The 11,842-nt window shown below is 44.1% G+C and overlaps 1 protein-coding gene and 1 long non-coding RNA gene across 4 annotated transcripts; one reads left to right on the forward strand and one right to left on the reverse strand.

Moving 5' to 3' along the window:
- Positions 1-549: 549 nt before the first annotated feature.
- LOC125507995 (nucleobase-ascorbate transporter 3) lies at positions 550-9,510 on the reverse strand. Its single transcript, XM_048672538.2, has 15 exons — positions 8,937-9,510; positions 8,015-8,235; positions 7,227-7,324; positions 6,938-7,114; positions 6,663-6,763; positions 6,499-6,574; positions 6,358-6,417; positions 6,042-6,238; positions 5,846-5,942; positions 5,676-5,762; positions 5,388-5,446; positions 1,588-1,679; positions 1,428-1,505; positions 1,183-1,343; positions 550-1,064 (listed from the first exon to the last, which is right to left on the reverse strand). The coding sequence occupies exons 2-15, from the start codon at positions 8,178-8,180 to the stop codon at positions 837-839; spliced, it is 1,677 nt and encodes a 558-aa protein (XP_048528495.1). The 5' UTR covers positions 8,181-8,235; positions 8,937-9,510; the 3' UTR covers positions 550-836.
- Positions 2,718-4,857, forward strand: LOC147970420 (uncharacterized). 3 transcript variants are annotated; one of them, XR_015604027.1, is made up of 8 exons: positions 2,746-2,834; positions 2,948-3,110; positions 3,224-3,335; positions 3,435-3,528; positions 3,652-3,714; positions 3,809-3,870; positions 3,963-4,055; positions 4,756-4,857. It is a non-coding gene; the product is annotated as an uncharacterized LOC147970420 (long non-coding RNA). The 3 variants fall into 3 exon arrangements; XR_015604026.1 differs by having other exon boundaries at positions 2,718-3,110; XR_015604028.1 differs by lacking the exon at positions 4,756-4,857 and adding an exon at positions 4,420-4,500 and having other exon boundaries at positions 2,718-3,110.
- Positions 9,511-11,842: the final 2,332 nt, after the last annotated feature.

Below are 11,842 nucleotides of genomic sequence, written 5' to 3' on the forward strand. Positions count from 1 at the left end.
ACCATAACACAGGCACTATAGGCTGCTGTTCTTGAAAGGAAAACAGGCACTATAGGCTGCTGTTCTTGAAAGGAAAACAGGCGCTATAGGCTACAAAACAGTGCAACCCGGCTGCTCAAGCACTCCAGTTGACAGGAGGGCTCCGAGATTCAACTTCCCGGGCGGACGTAAAAGCATGCCCTGCAGTTTCAGCTGCCCCGACCATAGCAGCAAAGCGTTGCTTGCCACATGGAAGTGCTGTGAGCAGGGCAACACGAAAGCTCCATATTCCCAATGCCTCACAATCTCACAATAGCAAATGCAGGCCTTTGCCAAACGAAAACCGTGCTTCATTTTCCTGTCATCGGTCGTCTCTTCAGGCTGCTCTTTTATAGACCAAAAGATATCGACCATGTGAAACCTGCAAGTTCATCAGAGTACGCATACCTACCAGCCTTTGATTTTGAGCATCTTATGATAAAATGCAGAAGAAAATTAGGCCAGTTTACTTGCAAAGATTTCATAAACCAATGCACGCACTGAAGGTTCATCAACACATCGCTGCCTCGGTAACCGATAATTGAGGTACTATCATCCTTTTGCATTCATTTTTCCCCAGAGACAGCATTACACCCGGACAATAAAACTCTACGTCAACCATGTAACCAACTCCTTGGCCCAAACGGCCAACAACAGCAACGACGGAAGTCCTAGCATCCTTGTACCATATATCCCACTAAGCTGAAACCTGTGACCGCACCAATCGCTACGGGCCACAGGGGGTAAAAGGCTAACAAGAACAAAGGGGATTTACATTGCACAGCAGCACAGGATAATTAGCAGCACCCCTTCTAGAATCAGAGAAACCGGTGCGGAACCAAGTCATGGACCCGGATCGGGTAGCTGTAGAACTCCTCGTTCCTGGGGTCCGAGTACCCTTTACGGCGGCGCAGAAATGGCATGAACCATGAGAGCCCTCGGTCGTTCTCGTTGGCACGGGGCTCCAGAGTGTTGTCCAGAAGCGACGCGACGATCAGCGCCACCGTTGGGCCGGAGGCAAAAACTGTGTTGATGATGTCATTGAACTGCGGCAACAAAGAACGTAGAGATGAATTTTAGAAATCAAAATTCACACACCAGGAACTCGAGGCTCAAACTGACATGATAACTAAACAATGATGCAAAGGGGGTTGCTTAACATACCCATCCTGCATTTGTTCGGGCAGGTCCGCGGCCAGCAGAAGCGGTGTACTCCGCGAAATATTGAGGGATCGAGATGCCAAGGAACAACGATAGTCCAATGATGTAGATGTTCCTCATGGAGTTTTTGTTTGCAAACTGGCTGAACGAGATTCCCACAGCAGCTGGTATCAGCAAAATACATTGGTTAGGCCAAATATAGTGAAAAAACACATATGCAACAGCACAGAAAGGAAGTTCTGGCTCACCTACGATACCAAACAAGATGCAGTAAATTGCCGCGAAGATTGGCAACGGGATTGATGCGAAGAACGCCCCAAACTTCCCTGCAAGAATGAAAGTTCTCAAATTTGAGCCAGAATTTACTTTTCTTTCCTTAAGTAACACAAGGTGGGAACAGAGAATTACCAAATATGGAGAAGAATATCATGAAGCCAGTTGATATCTGGATCACTCTCCTACTTCCAACTTTTGTTAATCCAAGTAGCCCGATGTTTTCGCTGCATTTATATAGGAAGATAAGTCTAGTGCGTGCAGTTGACAAGGCATAGCATAAATAGTTCTAAAGGGAAACTTTGTCTTGAGAAACAATATACTGGGTTATATTCAGATGTGATGTGCTAAAGGATCATCAGTGTAGTATTTCTAAGTTCTAACTAGAAATCCCCGGCCTAATATATGGACGCCTGTCGCAATATTACAGTGCGTGCATGAACCACCATCAGATTGCACTGCTGCTTTTTTTTAAACGTTGGATTGCACCATAGTTATGAAGTCATTGACCAGATGAAGACTAGTTCCATTTATCCCTAAAAAATGATTAGTTGCATTTAGCTTCCCAGTCATTGAGGGCTGCCAACTGGAGCCTGCAGCCCGGCGCAAATGGTAAGTCAAGCAGCCTAAATTTCAGGTTCACAAACTGGGCAAAACTCTTTGCACAACAAGGTGGGCAGTTTTGGCAACTTGGCACCACCGTGGAGTGAGAGACTACGGTGACAGGAGAAGCACGTGTGAACAGCATCGGCATCGCGAAGGAAATGCTAGAAGCACAAGACAGCAGTCGAGGCGAAACATTCTACCCTGACTTCCTTGCCGTTGCTGATTCAGTTGGCTGTCGGCCTGCTTTGCCGGCCCAACTAGCCCAGATGGCCGGCTCGGAAGGTGGGGCTATTACGTTTTCGCTCCGCTCCTTATAAAGCCACCACACACAAAGAGAAATTAGGTTTTCACTCCCCTCCTCCTTGAGCCGCCGCACCCAACTCATCCCTTCCCGTAGAACTTCTGCAACGGAGAACCGCAAACCATCGCCACCAGCGGCCTAACCCGGCGACGATGTCCTAGGGAAGAACTCACTACCTCTTACTGGTAAGGCACCCTTGTCGCCAGTCCAAGAAGCAGATCTAGGCGGGGATGGTGTTGGCGTGCTGTGATGGCTGACTCCACCTCCTTGAGCCGCCGCACCCAACTCATCCCTTCCCGTAGAACTTCTCCAACGGAGAACCACAAACCATCGCCACCAGTGGCCTAACCTGGCAGCGACGTCCTAGGGAAGAACTCACTACCTCTTACCGGTAAGGCACCCTTGTCGCCAGTCCAAGAAGCAGATCTAGGTGGGGATGGCGATGGCGTGCTGTGATGGCTGACTCCACCTCCCGGTTAGTCTCTCGTCTCCTCTATTTTACTACTCTAGATCTCGATCTAGCTCTTTGTTTTGCCACTCCTTCCTCTACCTTCCTCCAATCGACTATGTCCCGTTGCTTTGTTCTAGATCGGAAGAACTCGCTATCGGTAAAGGCTCTGTCACCCACCCAGGAAGCAAATCTAGGCGGGGATGGCGATGGCGGGTTGTGACTCAGTCTTGTCGCCAGTCCAAGAAGCAGATCTAGGCGGGGATGGCGATGGCGTACTATGATGGCTGACTCCACCTCCTGGTTAGTCTCTCGTCTCCTCTATTTTACTACTCTAGATTTCAATCTAGCTCTTTGTTTTGCCACTCCTTCCTCTACCTTCCTCCAATTGACTATGTCGTGTTGCTTTGTTCTAGATCGGAAGAACTCGCTATCGTTAAAGGCTCTGTACCCGCCTAGGAAGCAGATCTAGGCGGGGATAGCGATGTCGGGTTGTGACTCAGTCGTGTTGCTTTGTTCTAGATCAGGGTATCTGTTTTACAACTGATCTCGATCTAGTTGTTTTCTTTGTTTTGCTAATCCTTCCTCTGATCGATTTTGCCTTATTGCTTTGTTCTCGATCGGAAGAACTCGCTACCAGTAAAGCACCTTTGTGGCCCACCCAAGAAGCAGATCTAGGCGGGGATGGCGATGGCGTGCTGAGGGTTGAATCCAGCTCCCAGTTAGTTTCCCATCTCCTCTATTTTACTACTCTAGTCTCTAGACTAGATCTCAACCTAGTTGTTCTCTCTTTTTTTGGCTACTCCTTCCTCTAATCTGACTCAGTCTTGGTGCTTTGTTCTAGATCAAGGTATCGGCTATTCTTCCTCTAATCGACTTGGGTCTTATTGCTTTGATCTAGATCAAGGTATCTATTTTACTACTCTAGATCTCGATCTAGCTGTTACCTTTTATTTGCTACTCCTTCCTCTAATCGACTCGGTCTTGTTGCTTTGTTCTAGATCAAGGTATCGGCTATTACTCCTCTAATTGACTCGGTCTTATTGCTATGTTCTAGATAAAGGTATCTGTTTACTACTCTAGATCTCGATCTAGTTGTTCTCTTTGATTTGCTAATCCTTTCTCTAATTGATTTGGTCTTATTGCTTTATCCAGATCAGAAGAACTCGCTACCGGTAAAGCACCTTTGTGGCCCACCCAAGAATCAGATCTAGGATGGTGTGCTGTGATGGCTGAATCCACCTCCCGGTTAGTTTCCCATCTCCTTTCTCTGTTTTACTATAGATCTGATCTAGCTATTCTCTGCTACTCCCTCCGTAAATAAATATAAGAGCATTTAGATCACTACTTTAGTGATCTAAACACTCTTATAATTCTTTACAGAGGGAGTACTATTCTACTCGTCACCTCCTCCTGCTGCTACCTAGGATAGAAGAGGAAGAATAACCAATACCTTGATCTAGAACAAAGCAACAAGATCGAGTCGATTAGAGGAATGTTTAGGAAGGAGTAGCAAAATAAAGAGAACAGCTAGATGAAGATCTAGAATAGTAAACTAGGTACCAATAAGACCGCGTTGATTAGACGAAGAATAACAAATACCTTGATCTAGGAGAAAGAAACAAGACCGAGTTGATTGGAGGAGGGTAGAGGCAGTTCCTCAGTCTGCTCTGCCTCCGTCACCATCATGGGGAGGATGATCAATTGGGTGTGCTTATCATGACTTCAGGCAGATAACAAGGAGCAATCAAGAAAGAGTGGGTGCGTCTGGTGTTCCTAAGGTGCTAAGTGCCATTGTCCCAAGCTCTTCTGAGCTTGGCATACAACAACCAGAGCTCGTGATTAGAACTTTTGCTTTTAACTCTTGTAAAGTTCAAATCTTAGATTCCAAAGTTGATTTTCAAGGAAGGTGGAACTTTTGGATTTGAAGTCTTGGCACATTTTGTAGGTGAGCTGGAATTTGTCCTACTAGCCGGATGGCAACTAAGGCTTCCGATAAAGAACGTGCTCCTCCTTGCTAGATCCCCCACCTTTGTCATGTCTGTCCTTCTCCACCACCAGATCCATCGAGGTCCGGGCAACATTAAGCACCTCCTCCTTGGATCAGATAATTCAAGTCATCGTCATCACTCGCTCTGGTAGCGAAAGAGTTGGGAGTGGCAGGCGCCATGGATGGAGGCTCTGGTGCTATTGGCCTAGACAGGTATGCCATTTCCACTCTTTTTTCTTGCTTGCATCCTCTTCCTTTCTTCATTGTGTGAGGTTATCACCAGACTAGCACCTAAACAGTAGATGGAAGTATATTTCCTACACGAACAGCCTCGAGATTACGTGATAAGTTCTGATGGCATGAAAAAAGCTGTTTTTAAGGCAAATACGGTTGCTAATAATAAGTCAACAACCAGCCCCAAGATAAACTTGGCTACAATGTTGGATCATCATACCTACAATGCAGCAATACATTTCAGTTTCATTTACGCGTGAGACTATTCTATAATAGTAAAACCCTACACGTGACTGTGCCACATGAGGGGGCGCGCAGGGGGGGGGGGGGGGGGGGGGGAGGAGTTGTTCCCTTACACTGATACAGATGAACCGGCTGGAGCACCACACAGTCCTGCCAGGAATATCCCAATGCCCTGCACGTAGACACTTTAATAGCAGCCCAGAAGAATCCGCACAAGAGTCAAAGAAAGTATGGCACAATCAATCATCACATCACATAGGAAGTATTTGAAACTATTTGTGCTCTAGCATATACATCCAGTTAAAGCATTTGTAAGGAGAAGGAAAGCATTCAAATTCTAGTATTCATGGATAACCATATTTCACTAGCCCTTATAAGACAACTTCTGAAATGACAGTCACCTGTAAACCAATACTTCGAGTAAGAACATGAGCTGGGGGTGGTGTTGCACCGGCTAGACGTGCAGTTGCAAAGTGTGCACCGGTTGACTACACAAGATAGCACAATTAGGTTCCAGCAGAAAGAATGCACGAAAGAAGATAGAACAAAGGGAAATCCAATTAGTCTTAACCTCAAAAGATGAAACAAGCACAGCACCCATCATTCCAAATGAATGACCTGCAGTGAAGATTGGTGGACCCCAATGGAAGGGGTATGAAATTTTGATCCTGAAAGTGCAGGCATGCAAAGAGTGGATTAAAAATGGCTGCTTCAAACATTTGCGATTCGTAAAGTTAGTCCATAAGAAATATCCTCAAGAACCATACCATGGTGCAGATGATATAAGGAAAGACTTGTCAGTGCGGCAGTGCTGTTGTGTCTTGAGCGAAACATGGTTGTATGCACCAGCAGCAGTAAGGATAGCTGCAAAGGCCCACACGATGCCGATACAAAGAAGCAACGAATACCTCTCAAACAAGAAGGTTGTGCGCTCATGGATATGTCTGAAGTAAAGTGGCGCATACTGCATAGAGCAAATTGAACAGTTGGTTCCTAGCCAGCTTCACAAATCATAGCATAACTAAAATGGAAATTAATCGATATTTCGATCAGAAAATACAAAAAGGAGATTTAAGTTGTTACCTGTTGCACAACAATCGCAAGAATTAGCATTGGCAACCCAATCTCAACACATTTTCCAACCTACCATGGAGAATAAACATTATATGTTTCCATTCTTTCTTTCTCAATGTTAAGTCCTCTGCTAAAATATAGAAATCATACCTGAGGAAAGCCAATTTGAAATAGTCCAAGACCAACGACACAAACAACAGGAGTCATTATTACAGGACTGAATTTCCTGCGAAATAAAATTACATGAATATTAATAGCTTCAAAAGAAAATAATACTATATGAAGTCTAAGAACTAGTACTACAGGATGCATACTTGGCAAATGCCCCCCATGCTCTGCTGTATCCAAGAATCATGTTGAGGATTGAAGCAACAATTAGAGCCCCTTGAGTTGCTCTCATTGTGTGAACGAATCTCTGCAGATGCCTCAATAGTTAGAAGTGTAAATATTACCATGTGAAAGATAATTTATCAATGAATCCTCGAAAGAACTATCATTCCAAATAACATTTGCCAAAACGCAACAAGGAGCATGGTTAAACATTACAGATAAAAGAGTGTTATGACTGAGCAAATTAGCACCACTCTACCTCATGATTACTTTCAAAGTCGTTTGTGTTAAACTGTCTGGCTATTGACAGCACTGGGACAACAAATGCGAAGGAGGCATTCATAACTGTTGGAAGCCGTGTCCCAACGAGTGTTTGGAGCAGAGTATTAATGCCACTCACAAACAGGAATGCTTGAATAACACGAGCCTTCTCACCCTATCAATAAGAACAACAAAAGCAGCAGGGAATCAACACTAAATCTTCAAAAGGAAATTACATTGATGCAGAACAAAATGCTATGAATAGCAAAACAAATTGATATACTCACAGGACCACCACCCATTGCAGGAACAATAATTGACACAAGCATGACAGTAGAGCCCAACATCACTAGGTAGTGGAGGAATGCAAGCCCTGCTACCTGAACTGTAGATGATGGTACAATAGAACAGGGTAAGTGCAAGTTTTACATATATCCTAATCATATCCAAACAAGGAAACCAATTCCAGGCTTCCAGCAGTACTGTTCATACCTAAATATATGCAAAGGAGAAGTATAAAAGACTACAGGAGATATGCAGACAAAGTCTTTTCTTAAAGATTAGGCATCAATAGACTTTTCTTTTCTATACTTCAAAGTGGCAGATCACAACAATTCCTCTTTTTGTTCCATGAAAAAAACATTGCCTCTTATAGCAGCACCTGATAGAAGTGTTGCTAGCTGTCTAAATGAACATCCCAGATTCAGATCAAGAATAGTAGGTACAGCCCTTTACAGATCAACAAAGTATGCAATAACAAAGGCTATAATTCTACATGAACAGAAGATTCAAGAAAATCAATACATCAGTGAAGTCGATTATATGTGGGGACTTTACAAAACAGAGCATTATTGAACGCAACCAAACCGAAATCTGAGATAGGCCTTGAACAAAAGAATGACCAAGAACCATCTGCAAACCAAAATTAAAGATGCCTAAATCTGTAGATATTAGTACTAGAGATCAGACTGCTACTTCGTCCTGTATGCACACAATCGAACTGTACATGCGGAAGCAAAAGAAAGTAAAAGCGGGCAGAGGAGTTAAGAGGGGAGCCAGGATTGGATTTCCGTACCCCAGGAAGGATTGGAGTGGACGCAGTAGTTGAGTTGGTTGAACTGCTCGTAGGGCTGGTGCATGGCGCCGGCGCCAACCGGAGCGTTCATCATGGGCTGCATCCCCATGGGCGGTGGCACGCCCACCGGCGGCGGCACCCCGGGCTGGTGGTTCATCTCGCCCATTGGATCAACACCAACTCAAGCAAGAACACTCTCTCGCCTTGGACCAGACCAGAAACTGCTGCACAGGAAGGAGAAAACAATCAGGAGACGCTCTTGGGTCTTCACACCTTTGGCCCCCTTTTATGCGCGCAGTCGGGGGGCTTCGCATTGATTGCACAAAAATTTTAGCAGTGCATAAAACGAAATTTGGGGCATTTAATCAGTAGAGTAAAGCAGCGCCAAGAAATGGCTGGTGGGAGTAACTACACTCCAAAGATTGCAGCTCTCGCCTCTCACAAGGGGATGAAAAAACGGCCACTTTGCCAGCAGCAGAAAGAAAGGCTGCAGAGGAGAAGAGAACACAGACACTCCAGCCTTGCTGCTGCTGCTTATATCTTACCCTAGCTCACAAGAATTGACCACGACTCCTTGGCCATGGGCGACTCACTCACAAGCAAAGATGCAAATCTTGAGAGGGAAAAAAGACCAAGACCTGTGTAGTAGTACTAGTATTATCCTACGGTTGGGAGGAAAGTGACAGGCAGAGAGAAAGAGAAACATCAACAAGATATGGCCGATGAGAGCCTCACTTGGGTGATTCCTGCAAGTTTGTCCCAAGAAGAATCTCCAAAGAAAACGCAGCGAAAAGGATGCGAGAATTAGAAAAGGCAAAAAAGGCCTCACATCAGCACATTAAAATAAGGGGCAGAAGCGAATCAAACCAAATTAATACTCTGCACACGAAAAGCAGCAGGGGGGAAGAAAGAACTCACTCACCGAATTCAGAGGCTGGATTCTCTCCCAACCCACCTCCCGGAAAGAAAGTAAGAAAGCGCCGGAAAATCTCCCCGGGGAGCGCAGAGAAAGGCCAAAAATTATGAGCTCCAAAAGCCTCCAGCCTTTATTATTTCTTTTCCGTTTCTTCTCCTCCTTATCTCCTTTCTATGGCCGCCCTCCCGAGAGCAGCGCCAGCGGCAGCAGCGGCAACAGGACAAACGCGGGATTTTGTAATCTTGCGGGCAGCAGCAGCAGAGGAAAAGGGATCGCGAGCTCGAAGGCCTCGCCTTCACTGCTGGTCTCGCTTCGCGAGCACCCCGCTAATCGCACTGGCGGTAATCAGCGGAGGCGAGAGGGCGGAGAAGCTCGCTCGCGCGCCGCTAATGGAGGAGGCCGAACAGTGGTGGCTGATGGGGCTTGGAGCCTTTGGCTGGATCTAGGTAGCTGGGGCGCATTAGAAAAATGCTTGTTTTTCGAAAGTTGTATTGAATGCAACAGATTCCGAGGATGGGGAGGGGGGTGGTGCCGCAGCATTAAAATTGGATTGACGCGGGCGAGAGGTTCTTCTGCGCCGCTCGCTCGCTCGCTGCTTCCCCGAGTGGTGCTAGCGACTGTAGGTCCCATCACATTTGGCGGATGGGACAGCGATCTTCTACCAGGATTTTTCATCAGTCCGGATTTCTACCGTGTTGCTGCGTTCCTGGATAGCCCACCTGCGAAAATCAGATTGCGCTAGAGGGCGCCTCCTCCCGGGACTCTTCGTGTAGTCCGATCTGCCCGGACGGCGCGCACCCGAATAGATGACCTCATGGGTCCATGACGAGTGGACCGCATGTGATGGTTTCGGTTACGCGCGCATGCGCCCTCTTATGGGGAAAAAAATTATGACGTCATAAACATCAGGTTCTTATTAGACCTTTCATATCCATCTGAAAACAAATATACATTGAATTATTACTAGGGCGTACAATTCTACGATGATTTTGTCATTTTTTCATGTACTGAAAGCAAGAGTGTCACACTCGATGACATTGGTAGAGAAGACCAACAATAAGGAGCTCTTGACAAAACAGCGTCAGAAATTTCAGGTACAGAACACGGCTTCAGATGTTGCGCGGTTTAGTTTCACTACTCAAGGTGGGCGCAAAAAATTTGGGACATAATATAAAATATGTCCATGGTCCTTAGAGTGGTGAAATTAAACTGAGCACCATCTGAACTCTTGTTCTCTAGCTGAAGCTTCTGATGTTGTTTCGCCAGGAGCTCCTCGTTGTTGGTTTTGACTACTAGTGTCATCGAGTCTAGCACTCTGACGTTTAGTACAAAAAAAGTGACAAAATCGGTGTTAGATTTTATGCCTCAATCATAATCCAACGTATATTGTTTTCATATGGATGTCAAAATATCTCATAAGATCCTGGTGTTCACGACGTCACGAATTCTTTTTCCTGTGCTCCTTCTCAATCTTCTACCAGGATTTCGGTAGGAATTTCAATGGTATTGCTGCATTCCTGGTACTACTACTAGAAAACAATACAAATAACTTGACTAGTACACTAGTTATGGTTGGATGAATCTTACACAATGTCTACCGAGCAGGATTTTTTTTATTTGTTGTTTTTACTAACAAGGCATTTCTAGTTGAAAGGAAAAAAGCCATGTTTGAAAGACAAAAAAAGTTCATAATCTTGTAGATGTTGAACTGTTTCATCTGAAATTCCTGTAAATATCAATAGCAGTTTCATGTTCATTTGAAAAGCCTATACGACTATATGAGACACAACAATTTTGAAGGTTTTCAAATGCTCGAAATACGAAATATTGCCATATTAGAATATGAACTAGGCCTTGCTAGCTACTCGTTGGCTTGGTGGGGCTTCCAATTTTTTCCAATGTTCAACAAATCAAATTCTTTTGTCAAAACATTATGCATTATTCATTGCTTCATAGAAATCGATAACCAAAACACTACCATGTTGTTTTAAATCTGTAGAAAACAGATAACTTGACCACCAGTTATGACAAGATGATGCTAGTAGAAAGCATGGGGCCAATTCACATGTGTTTTTATGCATAATATGATCCTAGATGAGCTAGGAAATGATTAAAAAATCCTATAGTTTTCATGCATAATATGGTGTTACTTTGAATCTTACAGGTGTTTCACAGGAAACAGTTCAATGTCTAACGAACTGAAAGTTTTTTTTCCTGACCATGGCATTTCTAGTCAATAGGAATACGCTATGTGTTGGAAGACAAACTTCTTTCCAGCATCTAGTAGATGTTGAACTGTTTCCTCTGACATTCCTGTAAATTTCATGAGTAGTTTCGTATTCCTTTGAAAAACCTATACGAGACTTCGTAGTTTTTCAAAGGCTCAAAATATGAAATGCTACCATATTATGAACTAGGTCATGCTACTTACCTATCGGTTGTGTGGGGCTTCCATTTTTTAATGATTAGTGAATCAAAATATTTTATCACAACTGTATAATTCATGCATTCTTCTTTATCGATGACCAATATATGACACAACCATAGTGGCATGTGATACTTGCTAGTCATTATGGGCCTCATTTGAGACCGAGAGTCATTCTTCAACTTCCATTACAAAATATAGTCAGTCTCTATATAACATTGCACAAGGGAGAATACAGGTGATACCTCCAGCTGGATGCTCTCATGCTACCAATTCAAAAAGTTCAAACTTAAATGATTCAAAAAATTCCAAGAAAGTTTGTGAATATTTACAACACATGTATCTACGAATGCTAAAAAATTCAGATCCTAATTCAAAGTACACATAGAGAGGAAAATTCAACATGAATAGTGTCAATAAAGACAAAAACATGAATAGTGTAAAAACTACACTATTCACATCTCGATTTGTCTTTTTGTTTCTCAAT

This window comes from Triticum urartu, chromosome 5A (assembly GCF_056163025.1).
Source record: "Triticum urartu cultivar PI428250 chromosome 5A, HENAU_Tu73, whole genome shotgun sequence".
NCBI lineage: Eukaryota > Viridiplantae > Streptophyta > Magnoliopsida > Poales > Poaceae > Triticum > Triticum urartu.

What these genes read in the sequence shown, in the direction of transcription:
- LOC125507995 (XM_048672538.2), bottom strand. Translation starts at nt 8,180, where the DNA reads ATGGGCGAGATGAACCACCAGCCCGGGGTGCCGCCGCCGGTGGGCGTG. An exon ending in ACTTTGAAAGTAATCATGAG is followed by an intron (nt 6,764 to 6,937) that starts GTAGAGTGGTGC and finishes AGGCATCTGCAG; the next exon opens with AGATTCGTTCACACAATGAG. An exon ending in GCATGGGGGGCATTTGCCAA is followed by an intron (nt 6,575 to 6,662) that starts GTATGCATCCTG and finishes TTTATTTCGCAG; the next exon opens with GAAATTCAGTCCTGTAATAA.